The following is a 23,013-nucleotide window of genomic DNA, read 5'->3' on the forward strand; positions in this document are numbered from 1 at the left end:
TTTGGCTACCTGACTCTAAGAGCCAACTCACTGGAAAGGACCCTGAGGCTGGGAAAGATAGAAGGAGAAGGGGAAGACAGAGGATGAGATGGTTGGATGGCATCACCAATTCAATGGACATGAGTTTGAGCAGGCTCCGGGAGGTGGTGAAGGACGGGGACGCCTGGCGTGCTGCAGCCCACGGGATCGCAGAGCTGGACATGACTGGGGACTGAACAATAACAAAATATTTGAATGAAAGGCAGGGATTAGAGAGTGGGAACTGACTCAGTGAGGAGACATGGGGACACACAGTTTTGATAAGAGCAGAGCTTTTTCATCTTTCTGATGAAAATAATGAAATGGATACGTCTGCAGATATGAGGATAGAAGGAATTTCTATCTAATGACTGTTCTGTCTGTGATGCAGCGCAAAGTTTCTGTGAGGTTTTATTGATGCCCTTGAAATTTCTAAGTGTACAAAAATTTCATATTCTTTATTTTGCAATATTCTCCAATTGCTATTGCAAGTTGAGTTTTCAAAGAACCCTTTAAATTTCTAGTTCTACCATATAACAAATGAAACTAAACATTACCTTACCCAGAATTTACTGTCTAATCCTTCTACAGCAAATATGAGAACAATGGATGAGTGACAACTTATGTGATGTTTACATGAAGAAACAGATCAACCTATGATAAATAGCAACTCTAAACTAAATGAAAATGGAAACGCCAGATTCTCCAGAGTCTTAAAAGACAGACGAGTCACAGGCTATACTGGGGATAAAGAAAGTGATGCACTTGAATGGAAATGAAATTTTTATCACTGAGTAAAAAGGCGAAAGGTACCCATTATATGAATGAATTGCTATTATTTGTTAGTACAATTATACACAATAATCATTACATTTATCAAAAACCTACTACATGCCTGCTATGTAACAGGTAAGAATTTCTACTTTGTATGGAAAATATATCACTTTTCATTTTAATTAATATCATGTTGTCTCAGCAAAAATTAACATGAACAGTCAAACTTTGCCTTTGTTTTCTAAGCTGCATGTCTTCCATCACTCCTTGTATGTGGTCCACATTTTCCTTATTCTCAATGGTTACATCCTTTCCATAGGCCCAGGATGCCTGATTGGAGATCTGATCCAGAAGACCTTGACCTTTTTCACGCAAACCTTGCAATCCTACATCTAAAACAAAAGTTACCAGACTTAATCTCTTAAACAAGAAAAGCTTTCCCTCCCTTAATTAAACCCTCTCAGCAGATACTGTACTTGGATTGTTAGGATAACAGCTTTATACATTAAACTACTTTGGTCTGGAGCCCTCTGAATATTTCAATCAATAAAACCCATTTAAATGTGGCTCAAATTGGAGCTCCCTCTCATTCAAATTCTCCCTAAAGAGAATTTCTAAAAGGTGAACTTCCGTAGATAACTAATTACTTTTCAAAATTGCACGTAGAAAGTGTAAGAATTTCTGTCTTGATGAGTAAGATTTTCAATTTTTTCCTTTCTGTTTTTACATAGTTCAATTTTTAGGAGAACATAGGAGAAGGCAAATGCTTCATTCAAAAAATATATTAGAGCCACAAGACATTAGAAAAGTCAAGCACTGTTTTCTCACTGTAAAAGGACACTGAACATTTTGAATATAGGTGCTGTCAGCTTATAAGAAGCAATACTTAAGACGTATTTATAAGACTTTAAATTAGGTACGTATATTGGAATTCCTTTAGCATTTTTAAAGGAAAAATATCACTCAAGAAAACTTGTGACATTTTTGAAATAAATTTCATTTGGCAAATTAGATACTAAACTTGTAATTACATCATCCATTAAAATAACAAAGACTATAAACAAGTAAAATGCCAATACAAACGTGATTTTTCAAACCCATTCCCTCAAGTCCTTTTCAAAATTAATTAAATTGGTTCAATCACATGTCACCATTTTCCACTAAATCGCTGCCTTAAGTTTCTGCTTCTTCTGCTCCATTTTCCTTTGCCCAATGTCCCACTCAGTACACACACCCTCCTCCCCCCCACTGTCACAGCCACTATTCACTTCTCCCGGTCATGATCTAGGAAACCTCTCTGTATTTTCTACTTGTAGCAAAAGTCAAAAGGCTATGGTGTCATGTAAGGGTACTAGCTTAATAAAACTGAACCAGCCTCTCCTTGGAGAGTATGTAACCTTGGCAATATTCCCAGTTTGGAGAAACAAATGCACAGAACCAAACCAACTATTCTTTTCACAAGGTTAGGATATAGCAACAACAAAAATCATTGCATAAAACACAGTGTGGGGCATACAGGGTTTACCACAGAACACTTCACAGCTAAATACAGGTTATGCATGCACTACAGATAACTGTTCATAGAATATGCAAGACATAGCACTTGTAGATTCGGCTGGGTACACAAGAAAGGCTGAAGGCCTTACGATGGAAGGGTGACGGACCACCAATGAAAGATAAGAACTATAGCATAAATTATACCCATTAAGGGGGAAAAACTTTTTATACTAGTTTTTCCTGTGTTCCCTGTAAATGATTATAATTAGATCAGTATAAGTTGACTTGTCTAACCACGGTAATGATATTTTTAAAAAAAGAACCCTTATGTTTCAGCATTTTTAAAATCTGCTTACCAACACTTTTCAGCTTCTCTTCAAGCAGTTTTAAAGTTTGCTGAATCGATGCTCCATCAGCTGGTGCTACATCTACGCACAACATCCCTAATAAGCCATCCAACTGCTGAGACAACTAAAGCAGAGGGACACCAAAGAGATAACCCTGATATAATCAGCATCTACAGTGTTTAATGATTAATGAGGTTTATAGCTAATGAAGTTACCACGATTATACTTGAAAAAGACTCTGCTGTTAAAAGACAAGGACACATAATTAGAATACACGTTATCTGAAAGACAGAACACATAGATGCATGCACCAGGAATACAGTATGTCCAGGTCAGCAGAATGCAGAAGTGTTGAAACTTTCATTTCAATCTATGTTATAAAACATGAACATCAAAAAACTATCCAAATGAAATCTATCAATTACATTGGGACACTCCAGACAAAAAAAAGTTTAGTTGCATGCAGAATAATGTAACATAAAATTAAAAAAAAAAAAATCAAAAAAGTCTATCTTGTTTCCCCCACCAGTAAATTTTACTGTTCCAGAAAAATAATTAAGAGACATGCAAACCTGCAAAAATGATGTGCAGATAAGTACTCAGATAATCTGAAGCAAAGAAAAACAATCAGAGTAGTCACTTACATCTTGGGCAACACCATGAAATTCAAGAGCTGCTTGTAGCAGATTCTGCCTAAATTCCAGCTGACTGGCCTGTCGATAACAAACGTCACTAAGTTGCTGCTGGAGCGACTTCAGTTCCACAAGATCTTCCTCATCCCCAGCATTTAAGAGTGCTGCAATTTGCTGATTAAGCTCCACATAAACTGCAAACCATTCCTATAATAGAGACATTGTAAAGTAAATTAAGGATCACATCAGCTCCTGAATAATACACCACATTTTACAGTATCTCCAGATATACTAAGTAACATATATGAGATCTTTTTTTAATCAAAATAATTTGAAGACAAAAAGTCCCAGCGTTCAAATCCTTTCACTGAGCTCCCTGGAATAACTCCTGCCAACAGCAAAATCTATTTCCTCATGGCTGGCCTCTAAATGTTCCCCTCTCTTTCCTGTTCTCTGTGAAACCCATCACCCTCAGAGAGAGCTGTGAGCCTGCCGCTCTGCTGACTGCTGCTGCTGTGTCCATAGGTGACCGACCACAAGCCTGGAGGTGAGGGAGATGGCTGCCTCACTTCCCACTCCTATTTCTAAACCATTTCTTCCACCCTTCTCTCAGAAACCGCATCTCCTGTGAGTGCGTGTCATCGGACTCCATCCTGCCAACCTTCCTGCTGCGTGCCCTCATCTCGTCAGCAGACTTCTCAGCCTTCCTCTCCGTGCAGCCTTCTTCCTGACTTCCACTGTGCAGACATCCTCTTAGTTCCTTGACTCCCTCCCTCACTTCCACCTATCCTGCCCTCACCTACACCTCAGCTACCTACTCCAACAGACACAAAACGTGTTATTAATATCACGGAGGAAAGGTTGGGGGCGGGAGGAGAAGGGGACGACAGAGAATGAGATGGCAGGATGGCATCACCGACTCTGTGGACATGAGTTTGAGTGAACTCCAGGAGTTGGTGATGGACAGGGAGGCCTGGCGTGCTGTGATTCATGGGGTCGCGGAGAGTCAGACACGACTGAGCGACTGAACTGAACCACTGTACAGCTCCCATATCTTAATTCCAAGAATCCCACTCTCTGACCACCAGTTACTGACTCTCCAATTCACATCTGTTAGTATGCCGGCTCCTACAGCCCCATGAAGCTCAACAATCTACTGACCTCAGCATATTCTACTGTGGCACTCAAGAGCCTCATGTCCTCACTTCTACACTTTGTCAGAGGCGATAACCACCTCCCAGGGCATAACCTGTGCTCATGCCATACTCTGTTTCCTCTATCAGATTCACCTGTCAAAAATGAAGACCAGATGCAGAAAAACCTTTTGATAAAATTTAGCATCCATTTAAGAGAAAAATTTTCCAGAATCTCCACTCAACACTCTATAATGGCCTATATGGGAAAATAAACTTAAAAGACTAGATGTGAAGCTCAACATTCAGAAAACAAAGATCATGGCATCTGGTCCCAACACTTCATGGGAAATAGATGGGGGAACAGTGGAAACAGTGTCAGACTTTATGTTTTTGGGCTCCAAAATCACTGCGGATGCCGATTGCAGCCATGAAATTAAAAGACGCTTACTCCTTGGAAGGAAAGTTATGACCAACCTAGACAGCATATTAGAAAGCAGAGACATTACTTTGCCAACCAAGATCCGTCTAGTCAAGGCTATGGTTTTTCCCGTGGTCATGTATGGATGTGCGAGTTGGACTGTGAAGAAAGCTGATCGCCGAAGAATTGATGCTTTTGAACTGTGGTGCTGGAGAAGACTCTTGAGAGTCCCTTGGACTGCAAGGAGATCCAACCAGTCCATTCTAAAGGAGATCAATCCCGGGTGTTCATTGGAAGGACTGATGCTAAAGCTGAAACTGCAATACTTTGGCCACCTCATGCGACGAGTTGACTCACTGGAAAAGACTCTGATGCTGGGAAAGATTGGGGGCGGGAGGAGAAGGGGACGACAGAGAGTGAGATGGCTGGATGGCATCACCGACTCGATGGACATGAGTTTGAGTGAACTCCGGGAGTTGGTGATGGACAGGGAGGCCTGGCCTGCTGTGATTCATGGGGTCGCAAAGAGTCGGACACGACTGAGCGACTGAACTGAACTGATATGTATATATATAACTGATTCAATTTGCTGTACAGCAGAAACTAACAAAACATTGCAAATCAAGTATAATAAAAAAAAATTAGACCTACTTTTGAAACAGCAAAAAAAAAAAAAAAAAAAACCCTCAACAAATTACTAGTAAGCCAAATCTAATACTTTAAGCGGATCGTACAGTGATCAAGTGGCATTTATCCCAGGGGTGCAAGGATTTTTCAGTATCCACAAATCAATCAGTAGGATACATCACATCAACAAATCAAAAAATAAAAACCGTATGATCATCTCAATTGATGCAGAAAATTCTTTTGACAAAATTCAATATCCATTTAAGATAAAAAAAAAAAAACTTTCCAGGAACTAGTCATAGAGGGGACAATCTTCAACATAATGAAGACCACAAAGGAAAAACCCAGAGCTAATATCATATTCAATGGTGATAAGCTGGAAGCATTTCCTCTAAGATCAAGAACAAGACAAGGATGCTCATTCTCACTGCTCTTATTCAGCAAAGTTTTGGAAGTCCTAGCATGGACAGAGGAGCCTGGTGGGCTGCAGTCCATGGGGTCGCTACTAGTCAGACACGACTGAGCTACTTCACTTTCACTTTTCACTTTCACACATTGGAGAAGGAAATGGCAACCCACTCCAGTGTTCTTGCCTGGAGAATCCCAGGGACGGTGGAGCCTGGTAGGCTGCCGTCTATGGAGTCGCACAGAGTTGGACACGACTGAAGCTACTTAGCAGCAGCAGCAGCCATAGTAATCAGAAAAGAAGAAGAAATAAAAGGAATCCAAATTGGAAAAGAAGTAGTAAAAGTGTCACATCTTGCAGATGACATGATACTCTACGCAGAATGTTCTGAAGACACCACCAGAAAACCACTAGAGCTCATCAATGAATTTGGTAAAGTTGCAAGATATGAAACTGTTAGCAGTTGGGTATAGGTCAAGGCTGAAGATACTAATTTGCAAAGTATTAGCCAACACATGTTATTTAAAGGTGTGGGACTAGATGAAACTACCAAACACAAAGAGTACTGGTTCAGAAGAAAAGAGCCTTTGGAAAGCTGAACCCTGGGTCACTCCTAAATTCAGAGGGCAATGAGAGGAAAGAGATCGAGCAGAAGAGGCCAAAAAGGAGCTGCGTGTTTCAGGGAAGAAGTAAAAAAGGAGGGAGAAGTGGTCAACTTTATTAAAATTTACTGAGAGGTCCAATAAGATAAGGACTGAAATTCTGATAACAGTGGGAAGGACATAAATCCTGATCAGAGTGAATTAAAAAAAGAATGGGAAATGAGAAGACAGAGTACAGCCAAAGGGAAGATTAAAAAATTTTTAATTTATATATTATTTATTATATATATTACTTTATATTAAAATGCACATATCTTGAGCATATATTTTGTTTTTAATGTAAAATACAATATTTGTACACCGACGGAAACGATCCAGTAGAAAACAGAAAAGATAACTGCAATAGCAAAGCCTGCACAGGCAACACAGTCTGCAGAGTGGAGTGGAGTGGTTGGTCTTAGAATCAGGCATAGTTCCTTCATTACTTTGGCAGGGAGGGCAAAGCAACAAAGACTTATCAGTAAATAAATCAATAATGCCAAGGTCGAGAAAACCTGCTCTATGCGGCTGTCCCTTGTACTGGTGGGGGACTGGTGCAGGGATTCCAAAGTCTCATACTTGGCTCTCCATATCCATGTGGTACCCATGGATACAGAGAATTAACTATATATACACACACATATAAATAAATACATATACACCCATATAAATATATACATATATATCACATGCATATATTTTATTCAAAATGCTCCTTCCTAGGAAATAAGGGAATGTAAAATTCATAGAACCTTAGATGAACAGGCTACAGTCAGTTCAGTTACGTCATTCTCTGGTCTACCTCTCAAAAACATTTAACTGCATGGAAAATGATTATTCATAGCCCTTCCACCCCCAAACACAAATATACATGAAACCAAAACAAACCGCCGCCAAGATACGGGCTTTGGATTAAGACAGTAGGTAAGAAACGATCGTGGGTATTCACATACTAGAAGAGCAGCAATCACCAGAATTAAAAGCTAAAATAAGGTTTATGATTGGAATAACATACTTCAAAATTTATTTCACATCATTATTATCATACACTCATTTCCATACACTTCAATATTTTTCTGTTGTGCACCCTAGTATTCAAAAATCAAGAAAATTTCTTATTGACACTCCTTGATAAAGAACTACGTATTAGATTTTAATTTTCTATATATTAGTACTGAAAATCCTTATAGATTTGGGATGGTTTTAGCTTTATTTCTAAATCATGCTTTTATAAAGAATCTAAAATTCAGTATTTAACAGATTGCTTTAACCCAAAATGGCAATTTAAAAGTTTCTCCAAATTCTACCCATATTAAGCAATCAATATACTAGAAATCTGTCAGTTTCAGAAGACCTGAACAATTCCAATATATGCTTTAAAGTGCTGACTTTTATTTACCAAGAGAAAAGAAAATTTTTAATATAACATCTTAAACATTATAAGCTAATGTATGCATCTTGCATCAACCAACCTGTTCTCAAGGTGACAATGCAGTGCCACCTATTGGTTAAAACATTGCAATTCAAGTTTTGCTTTTTATAACTACGGATTTTTTTTTCTTGGTATTTTCGATCTCTGGTTGGTTGACTCCTCAGATGTATGTGGAACCTGTGGATATGGAAGGGCCCACAGTATATATATTGTCTTTGCAATGTTCCTAGTTAGTACATGAAAGCAACCTAAAAATAAAATTCTATAATTGAAAAATCTAAATATTTGCAGATGACACCACCCTTATGGCAGAAAGTAAAGAAGAACTAACGAGCCTCTTTATGAAAGTGGAAGAGGAGAGTGAAAAAGTTGACTTAAAACTCAGCTCAGAAAACTAAGATCATGGCATCTGGTCCCATCACTTCATGGGAAATAGATGTGGAAACAGTGGCTGACTTTATTTTTGGGGGGCTCCAAAATCACTGCAGATGGTGACTGCAGCCAGTAACACTTATTCCTTGGAAGGAAAGTTATGACCAACCTAGACAGCACATTAAAAAGCAGAGACATTACTGTGTCAACAAAGATCCATCTAGTCAAGGCTATGGTTTTTCCAGTAGTATGGATGAATGTGAGAGTTGGACTATAAAGAAAGCTGAGTGCCAAAGAATTGATGCTTTTGAACTGTGGTGTTGGAGAACACACTTGAGAGTCCATTGGACTGCAAGGAGATCCAAGCAGTCCATCCTAAAGGAGATCAGTCCTGGGTGTTCATTGGAAGGACTGATTTTGAAGCTGAAACTCCAATACTTTGGCCACCTGATGTGAAGAGCCGACTCATTGGAAAAGACCCTGATGCTGGGAAAGAATGAGGGCAGGAGGAGAAGGGGACGACAGAGGATGAGATGGTTGAATGGCATCACCAACTCAATGGACATGAATTTGAGTGAACTCCAGGAGTTGGTGATGGACAGGGAGGCCTGGTGTGCAGCAGTTCATGGGGTCACAAAGAGTCGGATACGACTGAGCAACTGACCTGAATGGAACTATTTTATGCATTTCATAGGTTCCAACGTGATTTTTTTCCTTTTATGCTGAAGAAAAACTGTTCAATGATTTGTATTTAACTTACAGCTCCTGTTCCTGAGATAATACTTTTAAAATTCAAGACTACAGATGAAGGTTCTATTTATGTACTATCACTGTTTCTTCTGTTACTGTAGTTTTTGAAATTTCACATGAATTGTGTTTCTAAACTGAAAACCAAACCCAAGCATCTCATGAATGTGTACAGAGTGGCCGAATGCGATCACTGTGCTTGGTAACCAGACTGTACTTTATGACCCTGAACCAGAGTATACAGCGACGTGCCACTCAGTACACACACTCTATTAATCATCATGGACGACCGCACTGTGACTTGCAGAGAAAAGAGCAGCTCACACTGTGCTGGCTCTCGATCTCTTCATGCTTCTGCTGGAGCGCTTGGGAAGCCCGGATGGAGTCTCCAATTCCCCACTGGGCTCTCAGCTGCTCTGATCCAGGCCCTTCAAGCCAGTTCACAACCTATGAATGGAAGTTGAGATGAAATTTTAAAATAATCAAAAACTTCTCAAGCTTTCATTATAATTGGTTTACCCCTCCCAAAGTTCCTCAAGTATTTTTAATTTAAATTCTTTAAATTCTATTTTATTGAACACTGTATTTTACTGTATATAGTAAATGTTTCTTTTGGAACTATACAGCTATAATGTGACAACTTTCCCAAACTTAAATTTGATAAAATTTACACTAGAGCATCTTAGGCTTTCAGCTACCTGATTATCTGCCAGGTTAAAAAAATCTGGGATGCTTCCATAAGATAGGATTAAAAACTAACTTACGATGATAAGAAAATCAGAGAACTACAGGATTTAAAATTGGAAGGGGCATCAAAAATGACATCTGTGAAATTTTTTATCTAATAAGAAAAGTGACTTTCAGAAAGATTCAGTGACTTGTTCAAGGTAATAGAAGTCATTATTTAGTAACTAAGAGTCACATGTCTTGACTCATCATCTAGAGTTATTTCCAAAGTATCGAGAAAACAGAATGAATTAACTGATAGAGAGATAAACTATTTTTCTCACTTTGAAAATTAAGAACAGTAGGATTATACTTCTGCAATACACTCTAGGGGCCTGAAGGACCATCTAAAGTCCCACTGGCACCAATCGACTCAGAAAGATGTAGGGAGGGGCTACAGTTGGCCAACAGAGCAGCACTGGGTGTTTCTCTTTTGCTAAGTCCCTGAAGCAGTCCATCAGTTCAGGAGATGAGATCCATATGGGAGAGCTATGGGAGACACTCTATTAAAACCTCACACCACACAAGTGTCATGCTCATTGTAAAAGTCACTGAGATCAAAGATGTGCAAAGTGATGCCTTCCATGAAGTTATTAACAATTCTTCCAATCCAGGTCCAGAATAATTTTTATTACAAGAAATGTTGCTGACATAATAACACAGTTGACATTGTAATTTTCATCAAGTTTTCAAGGGAATAGAGCGAGACAGGTAAGATCAAAATCTCATGCAGAAGAAGATCAAATTCGCATGCAGAAGTAAAATGGGTTTTGCTTACTCTACCCACAAACATATATACTCTAAAACTACATAGACACAGTGAAGCAATTCTAACAGAAAAAAATATTATGCAGCTCTACCAAGCTAAATTATTATTTAGTAAGCTAAATTCAAAACAGAAATTCAACGGCAGACATATGGTTAAGTCCTAAATCTTAACTTAGCAGAGCTCCCCAGAAATGAATAAGGATATCTCTGCAAAGAGTCAAACATGCTTAAGAGACTAAGCAGGCGTGCATACACGCATGCACACCCACAGCAAAGTAATACTAGAGACTCAGTGAGACAGGCTTATCTTATCACAGACCTATAATGCATTCCATAGCTACTATCAGGTTAATATATTCATTTTAAAATCTAAGAATTTATGTAGTTCTAATAATTATAAAAAAGTACCACATCATACCTGCCTCCTGAGAAACCTGCATGCAGGTCAAGAAGTAACAGTCAGAACCAGACACGGAACAACGGACTGGTTCAAAATTGGGAAAGGAGTACGTCAAGGTTGTATATTGTCACCCTACTTATTTAACTTTTATGCAGAGTGCAATATGTGAAATGCCAGGCTAGATGAAGCTCAAGTTGAAATCAAGACTGCTGGGAGAAATAGCAATAACCTCAGATATGCAGATGACACCACCCTTGCGGCAGACCATGAAGAGGAACTAGAGAGACTCTTGATGAAGGTGAAAGAGGAGAGTGAAAAACCTGGCTTAAAACTCAACATTCACAAAACAAAGATCATGACATCTGACACCAGCACTTCATGGCATATGGAGAAAAATGGAAACAGTGACAGACTTTATTTTCTTGGGGCTCCAAAATCACTGTGGACGGTGACTGAAGCCATGAAATTAAAAGACACTTGCTCCTTGCAAGAAAAGCTGTGACAAACCCAGCCAGGGTATTAAAAGGCAGAGACATCACTTTGCCCAATACGTCCACATAGTTAAAGCTATGCTTTTTCCTGCAGTCAGGTACATGTGTGAGAGCTGGACAATAAAGAAGGCTGAGCGCCGAAGAAATGATGCTTTTGAACTGTGGTCCTGGAGAAGACTCTTGAGAGTCCCCGGGACAGCATGGAGATCAAACCAGTCCATCCTAAAGGAAATCAGTCCTGAATATTCATTGGAAGGACTGATGCTGAAGCTCCAATACTCTGGCCACCTGATGTGAAGAGCTGACTCACTGAAAAGACCCTGATACTGGGAAAGACTGAAGGCGGGAGAAGAGGATGAGATGGTTGAATGGCATCACCGACTCAATGGACATGAGTCTGAGCAAACTCCAGGATACAGTGAAGGACAGGGAAGCCTGGCGTACTGCAGTCCATGGGATTGCAAAGAGTCAGACCCGACTGAGCAACTGAACAAGAACCACAACCCCAACCTAAGGAAGAATCATGTGCATTTCCTCTCATTAGCTTCTCACACGCATTTCATTTTCATGTGTTCCTCCAGATTTAAGTGCTGCAGGTGACTGTCATAGCATACAAGTAATTTCTCTCTTGGGCTTTTCACTTTCATGTGGCTGTAGTTGCTATCATTTTCAGTGGCTCTAAACCTCTTTCTTAAGAAGGTCAACCTCCGTGCCTGCCTCACCCTCCTGCTCTCTCCTTTGCCCAAACCATCCAATCACCCACCAGCACTAACAGCTAAGTAGGTAATGTCCCACATCAAGTAACTAGTACACCTGTGGCCACAGCTCCAGTCCTCCACTGCTGAGCATCTAAGTAACTTACATACTATTCTATTTTAATGTGGCATATATAAAATAACTGTATAAATGCATATATGCACAATGTAGACAGAAGCATATATTGTTGTTCAGTCCTTAAGCCATGTCCAACTCTTTGCGACCCAAGGTACTGCAGCACCCCAGACTGCAGTACATATACATCAAAATTAAATTATATGGTTCTTTTTTCAGGCAATGGTTTCCACCTTTCCCTTCCTGTGAATGCTTGCTTCATATTCCTTCTATCCAAAGTCCTCCAGCTGACCCAAAAATATCCTCCAGAGTTTCACTGTCCAAACCAGTGTATCTACTCCAGAACCACACACTACATGTGGTCATGACTCTCAGGTCAGTTTCAACCTGTCACACTTCCCTTTCGATGAAAATGATGAAGCACCCTCCCCCTCGGGCTGTGTCCCATCTTCTACTGCAGGTGGGGGGACACTTCAGGGTGGACACATCAAAGGCAGCAGCAGCTTCATGTGCTTTCCATCCGGAGACCTGGAGCTCCTTAGGGATCCTGCAGCAGGGAGGGGGCAGCCATGACCCCTGGACTGGGGTGGGTACAGCCGGATCCTGCTTTTGCACGGTTCTCTCTCACCCTCATGACCAGAATGTCACAAATGTGGTGTCACTGTGACGCTGTGCCCATGTCCACCACCTGCCTAAATTTCTAACCCTGACTGATCATCTCTAATCCCACGATTTCCTTAGAGCTTAGGAAATAGGGTTCTGACTCTTCCATTCTCTTGACTGGAGAATGCCTTCTACAGTTGTTTTCTTCTGAACAGTTTTCTCTCAACTGAAACAACGCCTTACCCTGAACTGAGTAGTCATCAAGCTGTTAACACTGTATTTCTATTCAGCTTTGGCAAAATTTTATTACCTATGATCGACAGATATATTCCTGATTTACTCTCTCCATATTTAAAAAGAATTTCAAAGTAACAAAATAATTTTATACACTATACAACTCAGAGCAATTGTATATAGGGGACCAATTCATTCCTCACTGCGTGGGCAGAACCCTCTGCCTCCAAACATTTTTTGAGCTAGTTTTATTTTCAGCTCTTGAGTCTTGGTCCCAGGTTTGAAATCACAGTTTAGGGGCTGGAATTACTCAGCCACAGGGATTGAGCTTCTAGTTCGGAGGTGAGGAGATGGCTTCTTGGAAGCAACCAATGATGCCTCTGCAGCAGGAACAGAAGGGCAGAGGGTAAGAGGGAAGAACCAGAGGGGCCTGGCGTGTGGGGGGAGGGTGAGGAGCCCTCTCACCATTTCCCTGTGTTCACCTGTGTGTCTCCACTCCGTAGAACAGGGGCTGTATTAGAGCAGCAGCAGCCAGCAGACCTGATGTAAAAACGTTCTCATAGTTTCTCGTAGAATTTAAAGACAGGGCCCAGTGGAACCCTTGATTGGACCCAGGAGATCCCAGGATGCCAGGAACTACAAGCCCTTGATTATTGAGGTGGCCCAGCCAATGGTGCTGGAAGGCACACTCAGGTTGTTTAACAAGGATAATCCTCCACTAGAGTTGACAGCGGAGAAGGCAATGGCAAGCCACTCCAGTACTCTTGCCTGGAAAATCCCATGGACGGAGGAGCCTGGTAGGCTGCAGTCCACGGGGTTGCTAGGAGTTGGACACGACTGAGCGACTTCACTTTCACTTTTCACTTTCACACATTGGAGAAGGAAACGGCAACCCACTCCAGTGTTCTTGCCTAGAGAATCCCAGGGACGGGAGAGCCAGGTGGGCTGCCGCCTATGGGGTCACACAGAGTCGGACACGACTGAAGTGACTTAGCAGCAGAGTTGACAGACCCGTATAATCACACTGGCCTTGGGCACGAAGATTCCATAGTCCTCAGGCAGGAACCCCATGTCCCAAATCCAGTGTTCCAGAGACACAAAGCGGACGCCCTTCTTGAGGTTGGAGAACACGTGGTTGGTCTTAAAAGGGATACTGGTTCTACCTTGATGGACTGGACTAGGAGAGAAATGATGTAGCTGGGCCTGCTCGGCATCTAGAAGTCAGACAATCAGTTCATACAGACAGACCAAGGTTTCTTGGTCTGCCCACCAGGCAGAGATACAAATCTCAATCTTTCCACTATCCAGGAGTTCCGGCCACAGACCCTCCTTTTCCAGGTCCAACACTTGCTTCTTGTAACACCACCTGTAGAAAGGCTGGAAAGAGTTCTCGGGAACTAGCCTGCGGTCTTCCTCCCAGCTTTCCCCCTGTCTCCAGCTTCTACAGTTGAGTGTCCTCCAAGGCAGGAAGGCATCTATGCCACGGGGGTTCGGGTAGAGATTGCGTCCTAAGGGTCTGCGCTCGCAGAAGCGGCCCAAGAGGCAGGGCCTGGGGTCGTCGTCGTCGTCTGGGGGCAGGCAGGTGCGGAGGACGGGCCACAGCTTAGCGTGGCTGTAGGGTAAGATGCTCAGCCACACGGCCCGGGTGTCCACCAGGTAGCGCCAGTACCAGCACACGTGGCGGCACTGCCTGAGCAGCACGCTTGTTGGCAGGTAGCTCAGCACTTCCAGGAGCATCTCGATGGGCAGTTGGTTTAAGCCGGGCGCCTCCTCGGGTTTGGGGTCGGCAGTGGGAATACAGGCGCGCGGGCCCTGGGAGGCTGAGGCCCCCGTGGTCTCCTCGCCAGGCCCTGTGGCTGCCTGCATCTCAGCCAGAGCTCCTCACCAGTGGGCCTTCACCTTGCCTCCCCTCCATCTAAGTAACTTAAACATGAATATTATACAGCAGTCATACAACAGAATTTTTCTCCAATCCTCTATTGTTTTCTTAGAAAATGTTTTCAATGACATCCTGGGTCCAATGATCTTGTAATGTTAATGGCTAATATACACTATAAAATTACTCTCTACAACACTTCTGTATGAAACAGTCAAGTCATGAGAGTTTTAACTGAAAATAAACCTTCACAACATATATATACTACTGTTTTGTTTATAATTTTTATTTTCTTAGATTCTTAGTGCAATTTATTGAGAAACACCTACACAGGAGCTCTGGGAGAAATAGTATCTGACAACCAAAATGTTTTTTGCCATTTCCAAAAAACTCTTGTAATGGGGTTCTTGCCCTCAGTTACTTCAACCTTAATGGAAGAGATGAGATGGGTAAATAGTCAAGCAAAACAATGTAGCAATGATTGTACAATGATTGTAGCAATGATTCAAATAATTTGAAATCACTTATGTTTATTACAAAAGTGGGTTAGAGATGGTAACTAAGAAAAAAACTAGTTAGAGCATAAGAATGTTGTTAAGTTCCTAGGTGTATGATACTAAGTTGACTAAAACTAGGGGAAAGTTTTCTGGAAACAAAGTAGATGTGATTTACTTTTTGATTTTATATTTTCTAACATAGATTGGTTAAAAAAAAAAAAAGAGTAAGACTTACTGTTTGTTAATAACCAGAGAGGAAAAGCAGAACACCACACTAAATGAAAATCTTTTCATGTGGACTGAATACCCATCTTTGTTGAAATATCTCTCCCAGTGTGGTTCTGTGTAGCATTCAGGATGCAACGTGGCTAGCTGACATGGCATACGATGGCATATGATGCCATGGATAATGGGCCCTTGCCTATGCATCACCATTTCCTCCTTTAACTGAGCCCACCCTGGACATTCAGTGCTCCTTAAGGGTGCCATGCTCTCTCACTAGTCTTGCTTTAATAAGGGCTGTCCTGCTGCCTGAAATCTTTGAGCCCCTTCTCTTCCTGACCTCTTTTTCATCTTTCAAGATTCATCTCATGCTGATGATTTTGGTCTTACATTTTCTACTGAACTGTTTACTTTTCTTTTGATCTATTTTTAAAAATGAGTTGTTTTTCATTTCCAAGGGCCTGGATGCTTCTGATTTGTCTGAACTTACACAGCTGATTTCTGGATGTCAAACAAATCCAAATAAAAACAACATTCTTGTGATTACGCATTTCTTTTTAATTTTGAAACTTCCTACATAATAAGAATACTTTAAAAAGCATTATTATAAATTACACATTTTAAAGTTATAATTTGGAGCAATATTCTCAAGTCAAAAATCCCTCAGAGTCATTTTTTGCTCCTTTTTTTTTTTCTTACATCCTGCGTATCTGATACCCTTAGAGTCCTGTTGTTTTGACTTTCAAAATAAAACTGCATTGAAACCTGCTTCAGGCCTTACCGAGATCCCTGTGGTAGCCTCCCAACCAGGTTTTCTGTTTCTGGTTTTGCATCTATATAGCTGACAACTGCTTTTAAAATACTTCCACCAAGTTTAAAACAGAAATCTCTTCAGGTGTGTTTCTATATATTAGAATAAATAAATTGTGAATGTTTGCTTACTAATAGTATGCCATTCTTTCGGGCTTTATCTTTTGGTGCCTGTCCCCTTTCCTGTCCTAGTATCTTAAATATTAATATATTCGTAGCTTCTACCTTTTTCTACAAGATTTTAGTACTAGAAAGCAAAAACTCAAAAACAAAAGTTTAAGTATTATTTTTGACTCACTGGAATAACCTCACTGCCATGATTTTCTTTGCTAAATTCATGCTTTCAGAGTCCTAAATTAATCTGCAAACCCATAGCAGCAGATGCTCTTTAGAATACAATGTTCCTCAACATCTCCACATTCTCTGCTTTACTCTTTTGTATAAGCTGTTTTTGAAGGGTACAAGGCTGCTGTTTGTGTCTGCCAGCCTGTGCAAACTATCACTCTTTCACAACAGACAGATAAGCAGTTCGGTCTGGAGAAAGCACTAAACATGACTCTAAAATCTGATTTCTGGCTCTGCCCTCAGGAGGTGAAAGACTGGTCCATCACACAGGACTGCTGACACGATTATAGTCATTATATGTAAGATACTTGAGCACAGAGGATGGTAGGAATAGTTGTTAGTCTCTGTTTTTCTCACTTGTTCTGAAGGAAAAAGTTCCATTTATCATTCTTTATAAACCTTGTCTCACATCTACATTTTTACAATAAAATCCATGTATTTCTTAAGCAAATTCCTGAACTAACTGTTTTATTCTATGCTTTTAAAAAATGGGAAGAGGAAGAGAAAGTTTTGGGCTTCCTTGGTGGTTCAGTGGTTAAAAATCGGCCTTGCAATGCAAGGGACACCAGTTCGATCCCTGGTCCGGGAAGACTCCACATGCCGCAAAACAACTAAGCCTGAGCACCACGACTACTGCCTCCACCCCCCAGAGCCTGTGAGCCGCGACGACGAGCTCACGTGCTGCGACCACTGCAGCATGCCGTGCACCCTGCAGCGAGAGAGGCCGCTGCAGTGAGAAGCTCGCACACGACAACGAAGAGGAGCTGTCGCTCCCTGCAACAGAGGAAGCCTGAGTGCAGCAACGAAGACTCTCCGCAACACCCTCCCCTAAATAAATTCATCTAAAAAAAGAGAGAAAGTTTTAAGTAAAGAGCATTTAAGTAAGTTTTAAGTAAGTGTATGTAAACACTTTGAAACAAGTTTCCATTCGCTTGGTGGACTCATCTGCTTCTCATATATTATGATGCATTATGAATATAAAGGCTATATAATAGCATTTAAGTATTTTAAACAAGTGCTAATTTATTTCACTGAAAATATCTAAATTCTAAAAATAAGGATGGAATAAAAATAACTCAAAAATGGTAACTAATGTTAAAATGTACATTATTTTTAAAAACTTAAGACAATATTATTTAAACATCTAAACTTTAAAACTCTAGAAAACATGTAAACTCTAGAAACAAAAGAAGCAGGTTAATATAAATCATGATAACTGAGGAAAAACAACTCATTAGCAGAGAACTTTCAAAGGGTCACTTAAAAATAAACCTCAAGTACAGCAAAGACATCTTTTGGCATGCACACACACACAAACTCAGTTACACAGTCACATGTACGTACAGTTTTAACATATGCTCAAAGTAATTTCCCTTAGAATGCACCATCAGTAACAGGCACACCATAAACGTATGACTATTTCTAATAAAAATGATGCAAACTGAGGTTGATGCCCCAGTAAACAAGTGTATTTAAATACATTAATGACAGTGGCTTGCCAAAATGGGTTCTAAAACTTAATTTCAATCAGGACCTATTGCTCAGTCGATATGAATATTAAAGCAAACACAGTTTCACGCACAACCCTTATCAATGTGACCTCTCAAATGGTTACGTTTATATGCAAAGTAAAACCTTGGAGGTGTGCTCTTAAAATCCACCATAATAAGTATCTGAAGAGGCCAAAAATGCATGTGACTAACTGACATTTATTCCCGGCCAGGTTGACTTCCAAAGACTACATGAGAGAATTTCAGGATGTATGTGAGGTCAAAACAGGCAGAAGAGCATAATAAAGAAACGTGAAGCATCTGGCCAGAAGAAAGAATACGGAAAAATGGGATCACAGACTCCAGCTGCATTCTTACGCAACTGAGAGTGTATCCTATTTGCACCTATGGTTCTTTTCTACAAAGAAAATCACACAGATGATTCTAGAAATATTTGCAATGCTAGTCAAAATTACTGCCATAATAAATAATCAGAATAAGGATAGCTTATTTCAGTGACGTGGTATCACCTCCTGTCCAGAAGCATGTGAAATCTCATTTTAAAATGTAGTGGCAGCAACATAGAGTACTTCTGCATTCCATATGAAGTGTAATGATACCAATCTGAACTGTGGAGAATAAGCGATGGATAACTGCAATGGTTACTACTTATCATATAGTTCATCTATGAGAGCTATTGGTTTCTTTTTCATTATGTTCTGTTTTCAGTGATAAATCACTAAAAAAAGAAATCTGAAAATTTTCAACTTTCATTAATTCTAAGCAGAGGTAGTCAACTTTATGATTATTTTTACATAAACAAGAAATTTCATTTCCCCCAAATTAGAAACGTTGAAGATGGTAGTTTATACCGTGTGTGCCCACATGATATGTTACTAAATAGCTAAACTTAAGTAATCATTTTGGCAAGAAAAACAGATCTTTCCCTAAAATGTGACCTGTGAAAACAAAGTGTAGAAAACATCACATGATGAATATTAATTTTCTAATTTACATGTAATGCTCATAAATAAAATGTAATTGAAATGAGGTTGTTTTTAACGATAATCCCATTGCCATCATCACCATCATTTTAAGAATCCTCATCTCTTTTCTCTAGTTTCTTCACTCTTTATCCATTTGAGCTGGTCCATCATTTCAAAAATGCACTAACACCTTTGCTCCTGATCCCACAGAGCAAAGCACAAATGCTGGAGGAATCCCATCACCCACATTCTCTGCTGCCTGCATGTTAACAGCCAGCCATGTATTCACAGGAATAGGTCAGAAAGTTTCCACCATAAAGTTAGGGCCAACACTACCTAAAAGCACATCTATATATCCATGATAATTTCACTCTTACAATCTCAAAAAAAAAAAAAAATTCTCAATCATTTCCATTCGATTTAAACTTCTAATCATCTTTAACTACTGTCCTTTCCATCCCTGCCCTGCCTCCAAACCTCTACCACAAAGCAGATCAAGTTTGTCTCTTACCTTACAAAAAACACCTCATCACTCCAGAACTCAGTCATCTTCTGACATACACAGAGGCAACTCTGAACTCATCCCACCTAGTTCCCTCCTGTTACAATGGAGTTAGCTCTCTTCCATTCTAAAGCTAATCCCTTCAGTTCTCCTTTGGAGTCCATTCATTTCCACCTTGTCACAAACTTGATAGTATTAATTATTCTTTCTCTCTTGCATATTCAACTCCTCCCTCCAAACAGAACCTTTCCTCCTCCAAACTAAGCCTCTTAGTTTCCCATATTACAAAAACAGACAAACAAACTACACTGCCCCCCTCCCCATACGTTGACATCCTAAGCCCCAGTACTTCAGGATATAACAAACATTTATCTGAAGACAGGGTTCTTTAAAGAGGCAGTTAAATTAAAATGAGGTTATTAGAGTGGGCCCTAATCTGACTGGTGTTCTTAAAAGGAGACAAAGTTCAAACACAGGCAGGTATAGAGGGAAGATGACGTGAGGAAACAGAGAGGAGAAGGCTGCAGCGTGCCAAGGAGAGAGGCCTGGCACAGGTCATCCCTTCACTGTCCTCAGGTAGGATCACCCCTACCAACTCCCTGATCTTGGGCTTTTAGCCTCTAGAACAAAGAGAAAACAAATTTCTGTTAAGTCCGCTGCTGCTGCTGTCAAATCATGTCAGTTGTGTCCAACTCTGTGCGACCTCATAGATGGCAGCCCACCAGGCTCCCCTGTCCCTGGGATTCTCCAGGCAATAACGCTGGAGTGGGTTGCCATTTCCTTCTCCAGCGCATGAAAGTGAAAAGTGAAAGTGAAGACGCTCAGTCATGTCCGACTTTTCGCGACCCCATGGACTGCAGCCCACCAGGCTCCTCCGTCCATGGGGTTTTCCAGGGAAGAGTACTGGAGTGGGGTGCCATTGCCTTCTCCGGTTAAGTCTGCTAGTCGGTAACATTTCAATACAGCACACCTAGCAAATTAACACACTCTCACTTCTAGTCACTGCTCTATTTCTCATCCTTCCTTCAGAGCCAACATTCGCAATGAGTTCTCTGCACTCAGCGTCTCCTCTACCGCATTTCACTCATAGCTGAGTTCACTCCAACGAGCTCCTGGCCCTGCCATCACCAGCAACCTGGATCTTATGGATTCTTAGTGGATATGTTTTCATCTTCTTATTCCGCCCTTCTGCAGCATTTGAGAGGGTTCCCAACTCCTTCCCTGACATGTTTTCTTCTTTGGGCTTGCTTTCACGATACACAGCTCTTTATACTTTTATTCTTTATCTCTGGCCAATCCTTCACTGCCTTCTCTTCAAGAATATGCTCCTATATCCTGTCATTAAATGCTGGAGTTTCTCAAAGCTCAGTTAAAAAGCCCTCCTCTCATCGACTCTCAGTTCCTTTCCTGGGCAACTCTCACCCCATGAATGTTTTAATTACTATTCATACACCAATGACACACAGGCCCAGATTTCTCATTTCAGGACCTGTTGGAACTACCTTTATATATCTTTTCTTAGATGTCTCAAAGTCCCCTGAAATGTCTAAACATGTCTAAAGTCAAACTCATGATTTTCCACACCTTTCCCCTCTGCACATAATCCCAAGCCCTGTCCAATGCTCCCTAGAGCACACTAGAGAACACCACCATCCATTAAGTCTCGCAAGTCAGAAATGCTTCATCTCTGATACTGTCTTCTTTCTCAACCTTCCTCCCTTCACTGTCCTTGGGACTTGGCATGGTAGCAATTTTACAACTATTTCTGTAATTATGTAACTATGCACCGAAGAGTGGGACGTTGTCTGTTTTTACTCACCACTACATTCCACCGGGCACAATGTCACACTACTGTATAACAGATACTCATTTTAAGAGGTGAGAAAATGCTATTATTAATAAAAACTCATTATGTGCCAAGCACTGAACACTTATTAAATTAAATCTTCTTAATCTCTGTTAACAGCCCTATTCAGTTCAGTCGCTCAGTTGTGTCCGACTCTTTGCGACCCCATGAATCACAGCACGCCAGGCCTCCCTGTCCATCACCAACTCCCAGAGTTCACTCAAACTCATGTCCACAGAGTCGGTGATGCCATCCAGCCATCTCATTCTCTGTCGTCCCCTTCTCCTCCCACCCCCAATCCCTCCCAGCATCAGTCTTTTCCAGTGAGTCAACTCGTCGCATGAGGTGGCCAAAGTATTGCAGTTTCAGCTTCAGCATCAGTCCTTCCAGTGAACACCCAGGACTGATCTCCTTTAGAATGGACTGGTTGGATCTCCTTGCAGTCCAAGGGACTCTCAAGAGTCTTCTCCAGCACCGCAGTTCAAAAGCATCAATTCTTCGGTGATCAGCTTTCTTCACAGTCCAACTCTCACATCCATACATGACCACTGGAAAAACTGTAGCCTTGACTAGATGGACCTTGGTTGGCAAAGTAATATCTTTGCTTTTTAATATGCTGTCTAGGTTGGTCATAACTTTCCTTCCAAGGAGTAGAGCATCTTTTAATTTCATGGCCGCAATCAGCATCCACAGTGATTTTGGAGCCAAAAAAATAAAGTCTGACACTGTTTCCACTGTTTCTCCATCTATTTCCCATGAAGTGATGGGACCAGATGCCATGATCTTAGTTTTCTGAATGTTGAGCTTTAAGCCAACTTTTCCACTCTCCTCTTTCACTTTCATCAAGGCTCTTGAGTTCCTCTTCACTTTCTGCCATAAGGATGGGGTCATTTGCATATCTGAGGTTATTGATATTTCTCCCAGCAATCTTGATTCCAGCTTGTGCTTCTTCCAGCCCAGCGTTCCTCATAGTGGACTCTGCATATAAGTTAAATAAGCAGGTTGACAATATACAGCCTTGACGTACTCCTTTTCCTATTTGGAACCAGTCTGTTGTTCCATGTCCAGTTCTAACTGTTGCTTCCTGACCTGCATACAGGTTTCTCAAGAGGCAGGTCAGGTGGTCTGGTATTCCCATCCCTTTCAGAATTTTCCAGTTTATTGTGATGCACACAGTCAAAGGCTTTGGCATAGTCAATGAAGCAGAAATAGCCCTATTAAGTTGCTATTAAGTAGGTAAGAAACAGCCCTTTTAAGTAGGTATTAATATCACTGTTGCTCTCCTCGGTTTGCTGAGGAGAAAGCGAGGGCACTGAGAAGTACACGTCCTTCCCAAGAT

General features: G+C 40.9%; 1 protein-coding gene and 1 pseudogene across 4 annotated transcripts in view; both read right to left on the reverse strand.

Annotated features, from left to right (window-relative positions):
- SESTD1 (SEC14 and spectrin domain containing 1) overlaps positions 1–23,013 on the reverse strand; it is a 138,617-nt gene that overhangs the window by 12,553 nt on the left and 103,051 nt on the right. For all 4 annotated transcript variants that reach the window (XM_055398489.2, XM_088830600.1, XM_055398491.2 and 1 more), the window contains 4 exons: positions 9,372–9,494; positions 3,281–3,475; positions 2,646–2,760; positions 1,025–1,184 (listed from right to left, as the gene is read on the reverse strand). In XM_055398489.2, coding sequence (XP_055254464.1) covers positions 1,025–1,184; positions 2,646–2,760; positions 3,281–3,475; positions 9,372–9,494 — 593 coding nt within the window. The remainder of the gene's footprint in view (positions 1–1,024; positions 1,185–2,645; positions 2,761–3,280; positions 3,476–9,371; positions 9,495–23,013) is intronic.
- On the reverse strand, positions 14,099–21,936 carry LOC129538362 (F-box only protein 27 pseudogene; annotated as a pseudogene).

The sequence above is a fragment of the Moschus berezovskii genome, chromosome 2, assembly GCF_049115385.1.
Source record: "Moschus berezovskii isolate FMDL1 chromosome 2, NW_MosBer_1.0, whole genome shotgun sequence".
NCBI classification, from domain to species: Eukaryota; Metazoa; Chordata; class Mammalia; order Artiodactyla; family Moschidae; genus Moschus; species Moschus berezovskii.